Source organism: Ceratotherium simum, chromosome 5 (assembly GCF_057802395.1).
Source record: "Ceratotherium simum simum isolate JZ-2026a chromosome 5, ASM5780239v1, whole genome shotgun sequence".
In the NCBI taxonomy this organism is placed as follows: Eukaryota; Metazoa; Chordata; class Mammalia; order Perissodactyla; family Rhinocerotidae; genus Ceratotherium; species Ceratotherium simum.
Window position 1 is genome coordinate 45,455,217 of NC_141904.1, and position 21,372 is coordinate 45,476,588.

At 38.7% G+C, this 21,372-nt stretch overlaps 1 protein-coding gene across 3 annotated transcripts in view; it reads left to right on the forward strand.

The window, feature by feature from the left end:
* Positions 1-993: 993 nt before the first annotated feature.
* Positions 994-21,372, forward strand: part of SNRK (SNF related kinase) — a 64,963-nt gene continuing 44,584 nt past the window's right edge. Inside the window, exons 1-5 of one of the 3 annotated variants that reach the window (XM_014791070.2) lie at positions 997-1,107; positions 4,228-4,277; positions 14,129-14,187; positions 17,420-17,545; positions 17,641-18,114. In XM_014791070.2, the coding sequence (XP_014646556.1) occupies positions 1,018-1,107; positions 4,228-4,277; positions 14,129-14,187; positions 17,420-17,545; positions 17,641-18,114 (799 nt within the window). In that variant the 5' untranslated portion in view covers positions 997-1,017. Of the gene's footprint in view, positions 1,108-4,227; positions 4,278-14,128; positions 14,188-17,419; positions 18,115-21,372 lie in introns of all 3 variants that reach the window. The other 2 variants (XM_014791088.2, XM_004419579.3) reach the window with 2 other exon arrangements.

The following is a 21,372-nucleotide window of genomic DNA, read 5'->3' on the forward strand; positions in this document are numbered from 1 at the left end:
AAACAGCCATCTAGATTTCTCTTCTCCTTCTAAGCAATTTCATCAAAACTGGAGCATCTAAGCAGCTTTTATTTTTCGCTTGTGTCCTTTGCTAGGGGTCCTTTCTTGGGGCAGAAGTGGAAAGAAGGGAGAAACAGAAAGGGAAAAGCAGGCTGGGGAAACCTGGCATCTGGCTCGTCGCTCTCTTCCAGGAAGCCCGGAGAGCTGATTTCCATTGTGCGCCAAGCTCTCACTGATGGGAGTCGGGAGCTCGGAGCCCCGCCACGCTCAGGCCAGCGCTAAGCTCGCTTCTGGAGCTGAACCTTCCGGTGCCACGGTTAATGCCTGACGTATTTTGAATCTCTGACTTCATATGCTTTAGTTCTTTCCACGACCGTTTTTGCCTTTCCACGCTGTTTCCAGAGGAGGCAGCCTGGCTGGGCCAGTGTCTCCGCTGACCTTTAAAGCCAGCACGGTATTCAGACTCGGGGCTTTTCTCCTTTTGTTTAAATAGCAACAAAATTCCTTCAAATTGGGTTCCCAGAAAAAAGAAACCGTAGAGAAAAAAAATATGTATGTATACATATATAAATGTACACTTAATTTTTTCCCTCTCCCTGCTTAAACCTGCGCGGGAGATGGCATGAACCTTTAAAAGGGTCAAGTGCGTGCCGCTCTCAGCCCCGCGCCCCTAGGACGCAGAGACTTGCGCGGATGCGGTCCCTTCCCTCCGATTTCCCCCGACAGCTCGCGCTACTTTTCTCAGCCATTGTCCCGTATCCCTGGTGCTTCCTCCTTCACCGTCCCCTATCCTCCTCGGGATCTTGGTCCGCTTCCTACCGCCAGCGCCGCCCAGACACGACAGGGTCGGGACGCTGCCAGGACGCCCTCCAGCAGCCCTCGCCCCTGGGCCCGCAGGTGCGCCCCGCCTCGCCCCTCCTGCGGCCCCGCCCCGGCGCTTACGCCACAGTGACGCGCGGCCCGCGCAGGCGCAGCTCGGTCCCCACCCCTCCCGCGGCCGGCCGACCGCTCGGTATTATGATTAGCGCTGGGTGCGGGGATTCGGCGGCCAGGAGGGAGTCGTCGGCGCCGCGGCCGTTGCGGACGGACGCCCGCCTGCCGGCTGAGGTAGGGGCGAGCGTAGAGCGCAGCGGGGCGCGGCGGCCGTGGGCGGGCGTGGGGGGGCTGGTCCCGGCCGCCTAGTAGTCTCCGCCGTCGCCGGGCTGGGCGCCCGGCCCGAGGCGCCCGCCGCCCGCGGAAAGTAAGTTGCGCGCTCAGCGCTCCCCGCGCCGGCCGCAGCGCGGGCCCGGGAGGACGCGGGGCCGGGCTGCGGCGGTCCCCACCCGGCGCGGCGGCGGCGGCGCGGCCTGGCGGCGGGGCGCGGTGGGGCCCGGGCGGGAGCCGTCACTGCGGCGGCCGGCCGCTGGCGCCCGGAGGCCCTGCCCTTGCGGCCGCGGCGGGATTGCGGCACCTCGGGAGGCGCCCGCATCCCCGCGCCCCGCCCCGGAGCGGGCCGAGTGCGGCGCCCGCGGGCCCCGCGCCCCGGCCGGGCTCCCCGCGCACAGGTTCTCTCGCGGGGTGTGTATTCTTCAACGAATGTGTTTCCTTTTTCCAACGAGTCTAGACATCTGGCCTCAGCAAGGGGGTTCCTCGGTAAAACTGCAGCCTTACAATAGGATGGAGATACTGTTGTCTGTATAGGAAGGGCAGCGGGGTAAGGAAGGAGGAACGGTGCGGTTCCCGAGGGAGAGGCAGAATTTTTCAGATGGGGAAACCTCCGTTCCTTTCCATACTCATCGCCTGTTGATTTCTTTCTGGACCATTTTGCAAAAACCTTCCTGCCTTTTATTTGGGCTTGGGATCCAGGAAAGTGACAGCCTTTTATCCTTGGGAGGGTTCCTGGAGCTGTGCTATTCCTAACAGTTGGATCAGATGCAATCCAGTAGCTTCATAGGGAGTTCGGTTCAAGTGCAGCATTTGGGGGGAATTTAGCAGTAGGGTTCTTAAATGTGTGTACATCTGAGGATGTAGGATCTTTCCAACTGTCAAGTTACTTCTTTCCCCTTCTGTTTAATTGAGTGCATGCTCAGTCTTAGGAGCAGGTGATAAAGCTGACTTAATGCCTTTCACATTTCATGATGGAAGGTGAAGCAGGGCTTGCAAGTGATGAAACTGCGGGTGTTGGGCATCCTGTTGAATTGCCACGAAATTCCTGTCAAACATCAGATACCTCAATTTGGGTTCCTTGTGTGGGGTTGGGGTGCTAGTTCCAAATCTGTCTAATTTATCAGAATGTGTATCAGTGTACTTGAAAGCCTGGGGTTGTCAAGGCTTATGTAATCAATTAGTTAATTTATAATCTTGTTACATTGCTTTCCAGATTTATAAAATCATTCCCTTAGGGAAATCTGTGTTCAACATCTGCTTAACTATTTTTCTTGGAATTGGATTCCTGAAGAGGAATGTGCTGTATAAGTGGTGATTAAAATATACTAATTAGACAAGTTTCTTTAAAAAAACAAACAAACAAAACAAATACCTATTGATTCTTTTATCCAGCTATCTGATTTTCCCTATTAGGAAGACAGATGTCATTCCCATTTTACAGAACTAGAAATGAGAGAAATTACATGACATTCCCAAGGTCACCTATTGAAGCAGTGTGGTAACTGAAAATCAAGTGCATGGTGCTCCCTTTTCTTAATACTTAGGCTTTCCAGGCAGGGAACTTGAGTGCCGCCTTTCTATTTTTTAAATTTGCACCATCAGTTTTTATTGTTTTATTTTGTGCACAAAAATTACGCTCACCCTATTCATTTTTTACTACTCTGAGTTGATTTTTTTCTGTATTATTGCAGTAAGATCCGTTCGTTTAAAACAAATGAGAACTCAGAAGTTATACTAATTTTTATTTTTCTAGAACAGAAATATAGATTGGGCTTTATGGTTCTAATTTAATCCCATAACCCTAAACTGAAGGCTTTTAAATGTCCTTATTAAAATTAAAGAACTTTCGTGATATTTTTACTGGTCGCAGGAAATATCGTTTGTCTAAACCTTAGTATGGGTGTTTCTCTTGTATAGAAAGTGAAACTAAACAGAAAAAAAGCTATTTATTTTTGGAGATATTGAGCAGCCGTGGTTCTAAGTATTGGTATAAATAAGGCATGATTTCTTCCCTGTAGCAGCTTGTCTAAGCCTAGGAGCTCGTTACACTGTCCTGGAAGAAAAGGGTACAAGTGAACAGAATTTTAGGAATTAAAAACATAGATGAGGAACTCTAAAGACTTGATGTAACCGCATGCCAGCTGTATGCTTAACAACCAAAAGATAGAGTTTTTAGCCAAGATGCTTTTATAAGAAAATTATTATTCAGAATATAGGTACTTCCTAGGGTACCTATAGTGCAGGTAAATTCTTAGAGCAACTTAGGTGGAAAAGTTGAGTGAATTCTAGCAGTTTTGAAGGTAAACTTAACCTGTGATCATTTATTTATGGAGCCTTTGTGTGTCTGTTTTGGGGGCCCTGGGTTAGAGGGTAGTAATAGGAAAGTGAATAAAAACCAGTTCTTGCCGTTAGTTGCTTACAGGCTATTGGGGACACTGAGGTAAACAGTAACAATAGGATCTGATGAATGCTGTGGTGAGGCATAGGCAAAACCCTGCAGAAACACAGAGAGGGGGCAAGGAGCAGTCTGACGTGGGAATGCTTCATAGAGGAGGTGACAGTTGAACTGGTCTTGAAGAACAGGTAGAGTTCCCAGGCAGAGAAAAGGGGAACGGGCTCAGAGGGTTCAGGGAGCTTGAGAAGACAGGGTCAAGTGGTGGAGGAAGAACTTAGATCCTGTCCTGGAAGTGGGTGAAAGGGAGTTGAGGCGGTAGAGACAGCACAGCTGTTCTTTTTTTAAAGAATATGAAAAGGAAGCAGGAGGAGCTGGGCAGTAGCTGTGGGCATGGAGGGGCGGTGTTTTGGTATTTTGTTTTAGTTTGGGAAGAGCTGGTGTAAAATCGCTCAGACTTAGTGGCCTCACGAGTGAGCATTGGAAGTGTGTTGTTTGCCCTGGATGATCTGGAGCTACGTTATTCACACTGGATCATTTCCTCATCTCTTTTTCTGTATGTCCGCTTTGGGTTGAGGCCTTATATCCCATGGGAAACCATTTCTTGCCAGTGGTAGGGGAGGGACCTGTCTAATGAGGATTCCTACTCTACTTACCGTGAACGTTTATTTCTCTGCTATCACTTCCAGAGTCTCCTGAGGTTCTGCTTTGGCACCTCCAGCATTTGGCCTCTACTCAGGTAGGCTCTTCCATGACAAATCAGGCCTGTCTCCCTCCCCTGACTTGTGTCGCACCCCCCTCAAACTGCTGTCATATGGCTACTCAGCAGTTACTTCTAAGTCGGACGACATTATCTGCCCATGCACTGTGATGTTTTAAGTTCCGGAGTGTTTCCAGGCTCAAAGCAAGATTGAGTCTGTCGTTTATCTAGACACATACTCCCTCAACTACATATTGGCCCAGAAATGTAATGTGGGTTATGAGACCAATGCTCCAGAAGTGTGGGTTACAGGACGTGAAATGGGTCACATCCTAGCCTCACTGGGCGTTAGTTTCTTAGTTGTTGACATGCGATTATCTTTCTTAAACCCAAAAGACTGTCAGCTCTTTGAAGGCAGAACCACTTCTTTGATTTCTGCATCCCCAGACCAGAGTCATGCCTCGTGTATAGTCAGTGTACCCAAAAAGTGACTTGATGAAGAAACTTTAAAAATGTAAACTTTAGTTTATTGATTTTATTAGCCTATTCATAGAAACCATACCCATTTTAATACAGCTGGGTTGGATTTAAATTGTTTTTCAGTAATAAAATTTCAGAACTAGAAGCAAATCTTCCACTCTATACTAGTATGCACTGGATGTTCAGGAAGTGTTGATTCCTGTCCTGTATCCCTGGTCTCAGTGAATGGCACCACCTACTCCCACTGTCCACTAGAGTCATTCTAGGTTTCCCTCTTTGCTTTGCCCGCTGTGTCCACTAGAGTCATTCTAGGTTTCCCTTTTTGCTTTGCCCCCTGTGCATTGAGTTCTTGGATTCTACTTCCTAAGCATGTCTCCTCCATTACATCTTCATCATCACTGCCCAGATACTGGCTGCCCTCATTTTCAAGTCTAAGTAATCATTTACCTGGAGACATTTTCAGTAGTCTCCTTACCTGTCTCCCAGCTCTAGACTTGCCCTTCCAGTCTGATCTTCGCTTTGCTGCCAGAGTGGTTTGTTTAACTGTCATCTCGGATTGCTGTTCCCCTGCTCAGGATTCTTCTTTGACTTCTTAGTGCCAGCTTTCATTTGTTCATTTAATAAAATGTATCTATATATTTTGGGTAGATGCTATATTTGGCAGGCCCTGGGATACAGAGCTGAAACAAATGGACATGGGCCTTATATGGACTGAACTTACCATTTAGTTGTGTGGAGGGCATAGATTATTAATCACATAATCACTCTAATAGTTATATAACCACAATTGTGATAAGGGCCATAATGGAAAAGGACATGGTGCTGTGGGAGGGCACAGGGAGCCAGTGTGCAGCGGGGTGGGGAGGGGAAGGCCATGGTCAGGAAGGTGACCTTTAAGCTGGGCCCTAAAGCGCAGTAAGGGCTAGCCAGACCTAAGGAATATCAGCTGATTTGCAGGGAATACAAGGCCCTTTAGGTATCTGGCCCTTGCCTCCCTGTCTGACCTTGTCTCCTACTCTCTGCATGTATTATTGTCCCAATCACATTAAGCCCTCTCAGATCTCTTTTCTGGAAAGCCTCTTTCCCAACCATCACCATCTTCAATTTTAGCTCAAACACAAAAAAATGACTTTCTCTGAGATGTCTCCTGTGAACTCTCCAAGGCAGATTTAGGGAAAAGAACACCTCTACTGGCACGTCTGTCTCTTATCAGAGATTGTAAACAACTTGAGGCAGGGACCTTCCTATCATATGCAGTAGAGGTGTTTAGGGGCAGTTTGTTGGGTGAATTAGGGGTGAGGGCACTGATAGCAAAAAAAGATGGAGAACGAGGTATACAACCCCTCTCAAATATCGTACTTTCCTGGGAGGAGGCCAGCTCTGAAAAGTTGGGGAAAAAAATCATTGGGTGATTTTGATCCCACTCACACCATGCTAATGTATATTATCCTGTTTAGCTTTCATAATAACTGTCCAAGGTGGTGATTATCTTTGTTTTATAGATAAAGACGTGCCTGTTTGTAGGAGTTGAGTGACTTGGTTGGGCTCTAGATCCTGTGGTACTCTTTCCATTGTGCTATGATACTACTCCTCATATTTGCTGAATAAATGAATTTTAATCTTTTAAAGTGCACCCTCTATGGTGAAGATAAGAAGAAAAGTTGACTATGTGGCACTTTGAAATGCCGAATCTTAGGATGCTATCCCGGCTCCTCTCTGGTGTTCCCTCCCCCTCTAAGTACACACACACCTTTTAGGCCATTATATTGTCTTTACTCTGTATTGCATAGCTAGGGAACAGTGTTTGAATAATATATATAACTAGGTTTAATACTCAGCCCTGTTGGTTCTTCTGTATTAGAGAGATTATGTTTTAGATAATGTCAGTTTTACTCTTAGAGTATAACTTACCTAGATAAAGTTCATTCAGGACACTACTAACAAATATTCGTGGGCACATTATAAAGCTAGAATGTGCTGTGTTCATGGATCTCTTTAAAGTAGTCAGAATATTACACAGCCTTTTTATTTAGCAGTGGACAAAAGCAGAGTGGTTGAATTTTAAAGTAAAGTTTAGCTTTCTATCTCATTTTCTACAGGTTAAACAGTTCTCTCATTATTGGCCTAAAGTATTATGAGTACTACTGAAGAAATTTGGAATGAGAATATTCAGTCTACAGTTTCAGGGCTTGATTTTATCCTTTCCGCTCCTATTTTATGAGTATTTGCTAATCCTCTTGTGAAGGAAAGTGCTTTTTCAGAAACAAATGGAGAGAATGTAATTTGCAAACTACATTAAAATCGCAGTTTAGGAATGGCTAAAGTTTTTAAGCAGAAAATAGAACCTCCCTAAATTTTACCTTAATTACTTGCTTGGTGTTGGCTGTTCTGTGCCATTGGGGAGGAATCTTGCCATCACAAAATTGTATGCAAACTCTAAAGTTATTTTCGAGGTGCCATTCCATTTTCAGATGACCAGTAATTACCTCAGTCTGTATTTTGAATGGTTATTTGCCTGTAACTTTCTTTCTGAACTTAAAAAGCAGTTTGTAAACATTTCAAAAAGTTTTTAGTGGAATTATTTGTTAGTCACGTTTATTAGGTGAGTCTTTGGTGGCGCTAGGGAATTTCCTCCTTTTAATTGATTGCTAGAGCAGGTAACTCACATGGCATGTCAGAATTGGAGGAACAACAGAAATGTCAAAATAGATTTATTTCAGTGCTGTTGTTTTCCTGGGAATTAGAAAGGCCTAAGTCAAAGGGAGGTGTTATATAATTGCAGGAAAAAACGCAAGGCCCAGGAGTCAGATTCCAACCTAGGCATCTCTTACCTGGGTGTAGGACTGGGGCAAAGAAAGTCCTTAACCTCTTTGACCCTGCCTTCTCATCTGTAAAATGGGTATGATACTTCCATTATATTGCAGTTTGTGAGGAATAAATGATATAACAAATGTACGGAGTCCAGTACATACATAGATTCCCAGTAATTAAGTTGTTTACTCTTTTTGAGACCTGCATCAAAACAAAACTGGAATTCTAAAATGGGCAGTTGTGGCAGTAAAAGACATTTTTAAAATATGAAATGAGACAATGAAAGAAAAGTCAACTGTGATTTTGCTATAGGACTAATTTCTATATAAACCTGCTTAGGCTACTAATAGATTTTTTGAAAAGTAGCGTGGGTGATAATGAGAGAGATCTAGTGGTCAAAACAAAAATTGGTGCTTTATGGAACTTGAAAGTGAACAGTGAACTCTTTTAATTGGTTTAAATTCTCTATTGACCTTATTCTTGTGTTGCTTTCCTGTTAATACCTCCAGAGTTTTCCTCTTCTGTTGAGGCCTCATATCAGCTCTGTGATGAGAAGCTGCTTCTGTGCATTTTTAACTCTTTAATGATAATTATCCTTAAATATAATTCAAAGATATGTGGTGAATTATTTAGTATGGCAAGTTTTCCATTAGTTTTGAGAAGGTGAGAGTTCATCGCAGTTTCCTAGATGGTGAACCATTAGGTATTTTTCAGGATCAGCCTTCTTACCCCTACTAAACTTATCTCACTTCTACCCTAAAGTATAACTTCACCGAAACTGGTGATTTCCGAAGCCGGCCAGCCATATGCACTCTCTATTGCGTGTTTCCTCGACTTTCAGGAATGGTGTCCCACTACCCCCTGTTGAAGGGTAAGCCCTGGTCTGTGGGCAGCCACTGACCTTGGGGATCCTGCCTGTAGTGTTCTCTGTTCCTCCTTGGACATGCCTCTCCTAGGATAACTTGTATAATTACTTATCTTTTTATGTATAGATAACTTGTTTGTAAGATTCTAAAGGACAGGAACTGTGTTGTATCCTTCACAATTAGGGCTCAAATATTTGCTAATGAAAATAGACTCTGTTCCTGTTCCTTCTCAGCCTGAAGGAATTGCATCCCTGTAGAGAAGGAAAATATTTCATTGAATATGTCTTGTTTCTTAAGAATACATAAGTAGGCTTTAGACAATATATTTTCAGGGAAATTGGTTTCTTTCATAGATCTCAATGGAAGAGTAAATTGAATGAATAATTATGTTCAGAAAGTCAAAATTTTAATAACCTCTGCCTTTCCTAGATTATAAAAGCAGCATATGTTCATTGCCAAAAATTTGAAGAGGAAAGCATAAAGAGAAAAAAAATTCTATAATCTTACCAGTTTAATATTTTGATGTTTGTAATACATATATGCAGACAAATTAAATGCTTTTTAAAAAAATTGGGATCATGTGCCATGAAATTTGGTATGTGAATTTTTTTCCTTAACATTTTCTTATGAGAATTTCTCCATGAGATTAAGTAGCCTCAAAACATAGCAGCATAGTGCTAATGTTAGGTATACTGTGATTTATTTCCTTGTTGTAGACCTTTAGGTTGTTTCTGATTTTTTTGCATATATAAATTCACTGAACATTGTTGAATATAAATATTTGCCCACGTCTTTATTTCTTTAAGATGTAAATCTAGTAGTAACATGTTTAAATCAAGGATATTAATTATTTTAAGGCTCTTGATACATGTATTGCCAAATTGCTTTTCAGAAGGGTAATTTACAGTCCCAACAGTGTAAGAGAATCCCCAAATGATTGTTTTTTAAGTCAAAGTCAGTGAAATGTTAGGTGCCAGTTTTTTTGTTTATGGATTAGTTGATTTTTTTCTTTTCTGATCATTTTTTTAATGACCGTCTTCATCACAATATCAGCAGGGGGAAAAAAAGATGATAGGTAGTTAAAACGAGTTTTGACAGTGTTAATAAAAGCTTTGGAAGAGAGATTTAGATTATTGAGTTTTTAAATTCTCCATAACTTCCAACTTATGTTCAGTTTTCCTGGCAAAAGAGTAATTGTGGGTTGGCTTTATTTATTTTGGAGTACTTTCTACACACCAGCTTTTGCGTAGGTCATTATTTATTATGCGAGCACTTTATACCAGGGCTGTCACCATACTAATTTTTTAAGTCTCACATACCCTTAGGTAGAAATGGTGACATGCTTAACATTATTCATCACTTTAATGAGGCAATTCTGTTGAGGAATTTGAGCTTATTATCTGTGCTGGTCTAGGTTTTGTGGCTTGGATGTTAACCCCTTTCTCTCTACAAGTATTAAGTACTACTTTATGTCAGTTAATAAATTGCCTGTTTCCTGAGTACATTCAAATTCCTTGATATATCCTGGACTATAGCTTGTTTTACCTAGAAGAAATAAAGATTACTTAAACCAGCACTTAAAGGGATTGATCTGCATTGGCAACCCAATCGCTTCCTTGAGAAACTGGAGCAGGCTTTTCAACTTGGCATTCCTGGTCACCTCAATGGCCCTGAGTCTGTTAAAATTGACTACTTGGAAGAAAACTTTCAGAACATATTTTAGTAGGCAGTTACCTTCACTTGGAAAGTACTTTCTCAGATGTTTGGAGGTACACTTCTGCCTATTAGGACATTTCTCATAATAAATAATTGACCTTAACCTTTTAGTTTATAGTTCCCATCTCTCTGACTTCAGACTGATACTTCATGATAACCACATAGTACTATTCAGCTAATCCAGTGAAAAATGCTGGTTTCTTCCATGGCTTAGGACCTGTTGACCTATTTGTGATTTCTTCATCTGTGATTTACAGCTTATATTAATAACTCCTGGGAAGAGGAGTGCTATTCCAGAAAGGTGGAATATTGTTTTCTTTGGATAAAGGGAGCAGCAGTGGCGACTGCATGGTAGGGTTGTGTTTGTTTTGCTTGACCTGGATATTCCTGGAGGATTTAGTCTACTGTTTTCCTTTCAGCGTATACCATTTTTGTTTTAGGTATCTTTGAAATTTTAACAGTAAGATCAGAGTGGTAATATTCATTGAGAGATTGTTAGTTCCTCCACTTAACTTTTCTATAAACATACAGTGTAGTCTATTTCCCATGAGTAAGAATTACAGTTTTTATTTTTTGGTATTTGTAAAAGATTCCAGATAATTTCCATGTATAAGAAGTTTAAATACAATTTTAGCGTGACTTTGCAAAAAAACTCATCTTTTACTTGTCTGTATTAGACGGAGAGCATTGGCACAGATTTTTTTAAAAGTATGTAGTTTGCTCTATGCAGAAATAGAAGTACGATGATGTACACCTGAAATTTTTACAATGTTATAAACCAATGTTACTGCAATAAACAAAAAATTAAAAAAAAAAAAATAATAGAAGTATGTAGTTTGGGAGATTTTTGTATATTTGAATATTGGTGGTCTGATTTGGGGGGAAATGTATAATATTCCAAACAAAATGTAGACAGGCTATTGAAGTAGACTGATTTTTGCCCACGGCCCTTTTTGTTCAACTCCTCTACTTTCTCATGCCCTGGATTGGTTCATAATGGTTATCCATGCAGAGCCACCTTGGTTCAGTGTGCTGTTTTGTCCTCACCTCTCCTGGGAGAGGTGTGAGTAGGAGATGTTTGATATACAGACCACACTGCAGTGGTGATGATGTCAATGAAAAGCTAAAAGTGAATTTTGACAAGAATAACAGGGTGAATTCCAAATTAACAGTAGGTTTAACAGAGGCTGGTTCTACAACTGTTTTCAGCAGCTTGCAAAATGTGTGTAGGGCCACCCACACTTCCTTCCTCTTCTCCAGCCACACCCACACACTTCAGTTGCTTCTGCTCTCTTTAGCTGGGAGAACGTCAGTGTATTCTTGCAACACATACTAGTACTTGTTTTTCAAACATAAATTTCCATATCATAAACACTCTTGACTAGTTGATCTGTTTCATTTAAGTCCAGCCTAGTTATATGCATGTGTGAGTGTATGCTAAATAAGAAGACTGCTTTAGAATGGGCTAATTTAGTGGTTTTGCTGTTTTAAAAGATGTCGTCTTAGATATATAGGCGTTAAAAATATTGGTTTAGAACTTAATGCATGGAAAAATGTTTATCATATAAAGTAGAGGAAAAGTAATTATCAAACTTCATATACGATATCTTAGCTTTGTAAAGATGCGTGGGTGTAAAGGATATATACTCAAACCTGAAGAGAGGTCATCCTAGATGAGATTACAGGTGGGTTTTTTTCTCTGTTGTGCTTTTATGCATTTTCTAAATTTTCTGAAGTGAGCTTGTGTTGTTTTGTGGAAAGAAATACTTAAAAAATGGTTACAACTCCCCCTCCCCATACACGTGTGTGTCTGTCTGTGCATATTTATCCCATTTTATTAAAAAAATTGTTTCTGGGCATATATTATACATAGAAAATAATTTGGAAGGCTTTGTACCAAAACGTTAACAGAGGTTATCACAGAGGGTAGAATAATGGGTGATTTTTTAAAATTCCCCTCTCTTTTTGCCAACTATATGTTCTAATTGTATTTTTTTCCTACACTGCACAGATATTTATTTTATAATTGAAACAAAAATACTAAAAGGAAAGTGATAGGTCAAGTGAAAAAAGCAGGATACAATATATAAAGTTATGTATAGGATGATCACACTTTTGTAAAACAAAATAAAGAAGAAACTGTATATAAATATTTGTAGAAAGACCATGAAATATTAATAGTGCTGATCTGCAGTGGTAGGACTACAGATGCCTCTTTATTCTTTCTACTTCCTATTCTGTATTTTCCAGATTTTTCTATAAGACTGCATTACTTTGATGGGAAAAAATGTAAAGGAATATTTAGTCCTTCTTGAAAGGATAGATTTGATAGAAAATCATCTTAGAATCATTTTAAAAGCAAATAATTAGATTTTTTGGGATGTTCTATTGAAAAATCATCAGACTTTGATGCCCAACTGGAGACATTATTTCCTTTATCAATCTTAAGGACCCATTTTCAATTTAGTACATTTTAGGACACTGAACAACAGAATTGTTATGAAAGCAAAAGAGATAATAGCTCAGTCAATTCATTTTCTTGAAGTAGAGTAGAAGACTAAAAGAATTTCTACTTGGGTTGGGGAGAATGCCATCATTATAACAATGATGGTGGTGGTGATAGCTGGTGTTTACTGAATGCTTAGTCTGTGCCAGCCTTTAGTCTACACACTTTATACATATTAACTCATTTAATCATCACCACAACCTATGAGGTTGCACTCTTACTACCACCATTTTCTAATAGGAAACTGACCATACAGAGAGATCAGGTTTTGCTCAGGTTTCCTGGCTAGTGGTTAGTGAGCTGGGTTTCAAATCCAGACATTGGCCTTCAGAACCAGTGCTCAGGCACACTGAGCTACCACTGCGACACTGCCTAGCTGTAGAGACTGTGGATGAAATAGAGGCTGTTGGAAAGAAAGAAGCAGGCAAGGGTAATGGGAGAAGCTACTGTATCCCACCTGGAGCTGAGGGCCCAGTAGGCATCCCAGGGTTCACCTGTGCCCATGACTTTGCTGGCCCCATTTGTGCTGCAGAGCTGTCCCCATCTCTCTTCATTCCCTCATTCCCAGCAGTAGACTTATTTTCACATCTACCTCTCTTTCTTTCTTCTTTCACCTTTCCTATCTACCTGCTCCTACCTCATTGCACTCCTTTTCCCCCAAGCTCATGTGAGCTTGAGCTTAATATTACCTGGACACTCACCTTTGGTGTATTGTGTCAGTTGCCTTCGCTGAGTATGAATGTTTAGGCCTTTCAGTTATTTGTGTGACATTTCAGTGTCGGGGAAAGGCCTGCAAGGCCACCTCAGTCAGTACTCCCTCACTGTGCTACAAACTTAGATATCAGTGATCTGTCACATTCTCTTCGTTCATAGTGATAGTTTCTTTTTTACTATCAAATGGAAAGCCTCCAATGCAAAAGTGTTCTGTGTGTTCCCTGATGCTGGCATTATAATTGATTTCTGCTGGCCTGCTAGAGGGCACTGTGTTGGGAAGGTTGCCCTCCTTGGCTATTGGAGTGAGTGTTTCATGAGCCAGGAGTGGCTCCTGCAGGCACGTTGGGCTTTGAAACCAGGCTAAGCGGATTGGAGCCAAGGACTGCTGGCTGTTGGGCAAGTCAAGCCTCATTGTGCCTACCTTGCAGGCTCTTGGTGAGGATTCAGTGAAAAGTGGATTTGGTGCCGGTTACCCAGGAGGCATTTAGAAAATGGAGAATTTACTGCTGTTCCTTATTCTTATTTCCTCCTCCTTCCAGTGGAATAATCTTTCTGACCTGTCTCCCTGGAACAATCTTTATGTATCTGTTCACTGTGAAATTCCTGTTGACTAAAGATTCTTTGAATGGGTTGTAATTCATCAAGGGGAGAAAGATAAAGGGAGACTGGGTCACTAAAGAGAAATTTGCCATTTTTATATGTTTGCCTGGATCCAGCCTTAGGGTATATATTTTGACTTGAAGCAAAGTTAAAACAAATAGAACTAAACTAAAATCTTTTTCTGTATTTTCTTTTAGGAGAACGAAGCAACCAGGAAAACACAGTAATAAGGATTATTCAGTATGCAGTTTGCAGGGTATGTCTTGGAGCTGGTACAAAGTCACTTTTACTTTATATAAGCCACCTCTTAACATTCGGCATTGATGTTCAGAATGATTCTTGGGCACTGCAAGATCCTCAAAGATCAAAAAATGATTTAATTATTTCCTGTGCTAACTCAAAATGCACTTGATAGTAGGATTAGACAGTGGGCTAATATTTAAAAAGATGTTCAGTAACAAGGACATTTTTCCTCCCAACCTCCAGTTAATCATAATGTCCTGTTTTTAGGTATACAATTGTAGTTTCATAGACAATGAAAAAGGCATATGTGTACACAAAAAAAGTAAATTCTTTGATAGTGAGAGTGACTAATCATTTTACTACAAGGTAGTCTGTCATTATGAAGAGACCCTATGAGATACTTTCCCATGAACTTGCTGGTAGATTAAAAATTATTTCACTGTGCTCTTTTCCTGGCACAGTTCTGGAAGGAGACACATCAAAGTGTTAATAGTGATTAGCTCTGGGTGTCTGAGACCCTGAAAAAAGACTTTTTTTCCCTTATCTGTATATTCGTTTATTACTTTTGTAATAAAATTAAAAATAAAAACTAATTAAACTAAAATTTAATTTAAACAAACTTAGATTTATTTATTAAATCTGATATAAATGCCACTTTCTAGGAATATGTTTAAACTGAAGTGATAGATGAAAAAAACAAATATACTTGGGGGCAACCTGAAGAAGTTTGTTTTGAAAGCTAAAGTTGCATTTGCAAGCTTGTGCCGTAGAAACATAGACTTGCGTAGAATTTTAAGTATAATTACTGCCCTTATGATTAGTTGAAGTTAAAGATTTAAAGATAGTTTTCTGCCCCTTGGAGTTAGCTTAGAGTTTCTGTTTTTGAAAATTAAATATGCCTGAATTAAACTTTCTTTTGGGGAACTACTGTCCATATAAAGCAAGATCTTTCCACTGGCTTTTCCTGTTAATCTTATCATTAATATTATTAGCTCAGATAGCAAGAATAATATACAATATAGAAGAAATTTTGCTTTTTCTCCAAAACCTATACGTAATACTGGTTTCCTATTTTAAAAATTTTAATAGAAACAGAATTAGTGATTAAGTTTTGTTCCTGAAATTAATTTGCAGAAACAGTGTAGCATAGTGGTTGAAAGCACAGATTTTGGTGTCAGGTAGCCCTGGGTTCAAATCCCAGCTCTTTTTACACACTGGCCCTGTAGCCTAGGCTGAGTTACTTACTGTTTCTGTGCCTCAAAATCAGGCTAATAATCCCTGTCTCTGAGGGCACTGTAAGGATTAAATGAGGATGATGTAAAGCATTTGATATGTAACTGGCATATTGTATTCACTCACTGAATAGTAGTTGATATTTATTATTTCAGTAATTATTAAAATATAAAAACTATTAGTAAACATATTAACATTGGCTTTTTAAACTTATAATATATTTTTTGAGGTAGCCCCAGATATGTGATTTAGATCATTTCACTTTGCATGTGAGAATGACTTTCTCTCTCTTTAGCAGTTGGTATTTTAACTCTTAAGATGATGTTATCCTAAATGTAACATCATTTAGAGTGGTCAAATGTGTATAAAGGATATGGGCTCTGAAATAAGAATTTGGTTTGAATCTTTACTTCAGCCCTTAATAAAAGTTATACCTAGAACAGAGTCTGTTTCCTTTGTTATAAAAATGGGACTCATACCTCTTACAATTGTCAAGATTCAGTGACACAATCCAGTTTGATTCATTTTGCACAAACACTTATAGTAGGTTTTCACTAAACGTTAGCTTTTATTCTGTTCTTTTAAGCAAAAAGGAGATTTAAAGGAATTTAATGTTAGTGCTTTTTTAAAAAAACTACCTTATTTTATGTATAATTTAGTTTTTTGAGATATTTTCATCTTAGTGGAGTAAATAATATAAGTATTGTTCTTAATAAAAAGTGACTGAAGATGTGAAACTATGTACTGGGAGCATTAGAAAAGTCTTCACAAAGGGATAAATATGCACTAATAGGAAAGAGCTAGTCTTGGGAGTTTGCTGTATTTCTCATTGGATTTTGTTATTTAATTCTATTAAATTTTGGTCAGAAAAAATAAGGGGAGTTCAGTCTTTGAGATTTAAAATGATGACTTAATTTGTATAATCTTATACAATTATTTGTTTTTCTGAGTCCAGGTCATTTATAAGAACCTATTTCTATATTTAGAGTTACATTATAAAGGTTGAGAATTTTAAATGCCGTATGAAATATGGTCTTTAAAACCAAATGGGTTTTAAGACTTAAATGGTCTTTAAGACTTATGTGGTTTAAGAATGCATGCCTGTTTATTCTTGAAATATAAGCAGATCATGGTGGGTTTTGTTTGAAAGTTGGAAAACTATAATAAAGATAAGCATAACTGATAAGTACAAAAAGTGAGGGCTAGTCAGTCAGCAGATATTTATTAAGCATCTCACTGTGTACCAGATACTGTTCTAGGCACTGGTGATGCAAGAGCAAACAATTGCCTTGTAAACATTTTGGAAAAAATTTGCATTTCAAAATTTAACAAAATTTTGATTACTTATTGTATGTAAAACACTGTTCTAGGTGTTGGGGGGGGGTAGAAGAGAAAGATAGAACCTTAGCGTCCTCAGGAACCTTGCAGTCTCAGGATGGAGATGGTGTATACAAAAACCTGTGGAATAAGACCACGTGGGATGGAGGTGTCCCAAGGTGCTTTGGAGATACAGAGAAGAGAAAGTAATTCCAGCTGGGACAGTTAGAGAAGGCTTCACTGAAGGGATTTTTTTGTATTTATAGGAAATAGTGCTAGTCTTGGAATAACAGGAAAAGTTATTGGCTTTCTGTCCAAATGTTTATTCTTTATGTTTTCCCTTTCTTGTCAATTCTTGCCTTGTTTTTTAAGACACTAATTGAAATTACTTTTGAAAAATGTTTTTTTAAAACATTTTAAACTTATTAAACTTGCCAGTTTTCTTATGTCTGACATCACCAAAAAATTGTTTCAACAAACTAATTTTTTTTTAGCTGGCAAAATTTAATATGGTATTTAAATTCTTAACCTTTGTAATGTAAACCTAAATATATTGATAAGTTATTATAATGGCCCTGACTCATTTTATATCTCAATTTATTTACTTCAAGCTTGTGTTAAAACAAAATTTAAAAACAATGAAGCTATAAAAGGAAAAGTTACAGAAACTTAATTTTGTTCCTCTTATTTTGTAGATGTCCATGGTGACATTGAAAATGAATTCCTTATTTTCACCAGATATTCTTATATGAGAAGATCCGTTTCAAACAGTCTAAATATTTTTTCTTCTGTTGGACCAGCATGGCAGGATTCAAGCGAGGGTATGATGGAAAGATTGCTGGATTATATGATCTGGATAAAACCTTGGGTCGAGGTCATTTTGCAGTGGTTAAACTTGCCAGGCATGTCTTTACAGGTGAAAAAGTGGCAGTAAAAGTTATTGACAAGACAAAATTGGACACTCTAGCCACTGGTCATCTTTTCCAAGAAGTGAGATGCATGAAACTAGTGCAGCATCCCAACATCGTACGCCTTTATGAAGTTATTGACACCCAGACCAAACTATATCTTATTCTAGAACTTGGGGATGGAGGAGATATGTTCGATTACATAATGAAACACGAGGAAGGACTTAATGAAGACTTGGCCAAGAAGTACTTTGCTCAGATAGTTCATGCTATATCTTATTGCCATAAACTCCATGTGGTTCACAGAGACTTAAAACCAGAGAATGTGGTCTTCTTTGAAAAACAAGGTCTTGTAAAGTTGACAGACTTTGGTTTCAGCAACAAATTTCAACCAGGGAAGAAGCTCACTACAAGCTGTGGATCTCTTGCATATTCTGCTCCAGAAATTCTGCTTGGTGATGAGTATGATGCGCCCGCAGTAGGTAGGTAACCTTCCAATGTTTGCCCACTTGATTCCTACCAGTTAGAGTGTAGTTGGTCAACCCAGTTGTTATCTAAAAATAATTTTTAAGAGAATTTCTATTAAATGTGTCTTAATTAACTGATCAGGTTTCATGAATGCCATATATCCCTAAAGGTGGCAATTACTTTATTTTACCCTTTAGATGGCAAATGTCTAAAGTATATTTATCAGCAGAAAGGAAAATGAGAAGTTATCATTTAAGGTAACCTCTCATCTGCTCGTTGTAATTTTTTTTTTAGGATCTAAGTACTTTTCCTCTCTTCTAGTAGTGGTCCTAGTCATCTCCTTCCTGTGAATACCCTTTAACAGTCATTGAGACCCATGTTGGAAAAGTACTATGAATATTAGAGTGCAGTGTGAAGAATTTGGGCATTGAAATCATTTGTTAATTGTGACCTTGAACAGTGTACTTGACCTCTCTCTGCTTCATTTCTTTATCCATAAAATAGAATTAGATCAGATTGTATTCCCATATTATCTTGTTTACTTTTGACAGCGACCTGTGTGGTGGTTATTGTCCATCTCATTGTACAGAATAGGAAATTGACTTACAGAGTGCCTGCTATATGGTGGATTCCAGAATAATGGTAGCCCGTGGCATTCCCATCTACCCTCTCCCTTCACTCCAATACGTTTTTCTGCTCTCACTCACTTATCATGAGTTATCTACTTGTGGTGGAAGTGTTAACTGCTTTTTATCTTGTCTCAACTTTGTACCCTTGGAGTCATACCTGTTTTGAAGGTCATGTAGGAATTTATTTTTAATTTTTAAGGATTTGTTAATCTGAAGATGTCGTCAGCTTTTTAAATTTTTGGTTTAATCTTGGAAAAATATGCCCTGATATTATGTTTACATATGTCAAACTTCCTAGATATGAGTCTTTCATTTGCACTCTGATCATTTGAAATGCGGATTACAGAAGATTAAATGCACACATTGAAGAGTGCTAAGCTTATACTGAATACTCTATACACTAAGACACTGCTTTTCATGTTAGACTATTTATTCTGGAAAGGAAGGGTTAATGAATGGTTTCTGCCCACTATAGATAACCAGGCTTCACTAAAGTCTTTCATTAGAATATTTGAGCAAAAGATTTTTGATTAGTGGATCAGCTGTAATCAGAAAAGAAAGCTAAGAATTTATAGAAGAGGAAACATAAATGTTTGAACATGAAAAAGATGTTCAACTTCAGTAATAATCAGGGAAACGGCAAATCATAACCACAATAAGATACTGTTTCATACTTTTCACATTGGGAAAAACTAAAGTCAGACAAAACTAGTCTAGATAAGACTATAGATCATCAAGAACTCTTGTACTATGTAGAAATTTGTCAATATCTAGTATTAAAAACATATATATCCTGAGTCCCAGCAATTCTACTCTGATGTACATACCGTAGAGAAGCTCTCACTCATGTACACAAGAGATTTTCAAAGAATGTTTTTAACAGCATTATTGTATATTCATCAGCAGGAGAATAAATTGGTCGATATTCATATGACGGAACTCTGTATGTTGGTGAAAATTTGTTGAACTATATATATGTCAGCATGGCTGGAGTTCACAAACATAATATTTAAGAAAAAAGGCAAATTGGTGAAGAGTACATATAGTTTATCATTACTGTTTTGTTTCTTGTTTAACCCAAAAGTTTTTTGGTTTTTAAAAAAATTCAAAGTGGGTAGATTTACTTTTCCTTTTAGTTATTTGGTTTTAAACTTCTAATGTTAGTACATTGCAGTTAATAAATATGCCCAGTTGGTTTCTGCTTTGGGGAATATTTTTAGATTTTCTGTGTGGCTTAATACATAGCAATTTTTGGTGACTATTGTAAATAGGGATATTGACTAACCCTCTGTAATTAAAATATTTGTATTTGTGGTATGTACAAAGTTTTCATACATAATTAAGGTTATTAATTATGTAATTGCCTTTGTGTCATTATGTTTTTATTCTGATCTGTTACTTTCTGAGAGAATTATGCTAGTCTCCCCTAATCTGTGAATTTTGTATTTTAATCAGTTTTTGTTTTATGCATGTTATTTTCAAGCTGTTAGGTATATAAAACTTTATAATTTATTTTACATGATGGGGTATACCTTTTATCAAAATGAAACCACTTATTTGATGCTTATTGCCGTGTATTGTCATTCTGTTTTAGGTTTATCTTTTGTAAACAGTATGTAGCTGTGTTTTGTGTCTAATCTGTGAGTCAGACTTTTAATAGGTGAATTTAATCCATTCATATTTATTATTACTGGAATGTTTGGACTTATTTGGCTCTCTTATTTTGTGTTTTTAATTTGCCTTATTATTTCTTTATTACTTTTTCCTGTACTTTGTTGGGTTATTCAAGTCTTCTTTGCTCCTCCTCCTCCAGTGGTTTGAAAGATGTGCAGTTGTTCTCTTATAATAGTGTCTACCCTTAATGTCCAGAGTTAATCAGTATCTGTATCATTCCCTCTACCCTACAAACAAGAACTGTAGTTTGCTTTTCCTTCCTTTCTAGTAATAGGTTTTTTATTTTTTTATTTTTTTATTTCTTTTGCATTAGAAAGCTCCTTTATTTTATTTTATTTTTTTATTGTGGTAACAGTGGTTTATAACATTATATAAATTTCAGGTGTACATCATTATACTTCTGTTTCTGCACAGACCACATCATGTTCACCACCCAAAGACTAATTGCAATCCATCGCTATACGAATTTGTCTAGTCATCCCTTTCACCATCCTCCCTCCCCGCTTCCCCTCTGGTAACCACCAATCCAATCTCTGTCTCCGTGTGTTTGTTTTTTGTTGTTTTTATGTTCTGCTTATGAGTGAGATCATATGGTATTTGACCTTCTCCCTCTGACTTATTTCGCTTAGCATAACACCCTCATAATCCATCCATCTTGTCACAAATGGATGGATTTCATTGTTTCTTATGGCTGAGTAGTTTTCCATTGTGTATATATACCATATCTTCATTATCCATTCCTCCCTTGATGGGCACTTTGGTTGCTTCCAAGTCTTGGCTATTGTGAATAATGCTGCAGTGAACATAGGGGTGCATGTGTCTTTACACATGTGTGTTTTCATGTTCCTTGGATAAACACCCAGCAGTGGAATAGCTGGATCGTATGGTAGTTCTATTCTTAATTTTTTGAGGTATCTCCATACTGTTTTCCATAATGGCTGCACCAGTTTGCACTCCTACCAGCAGTGT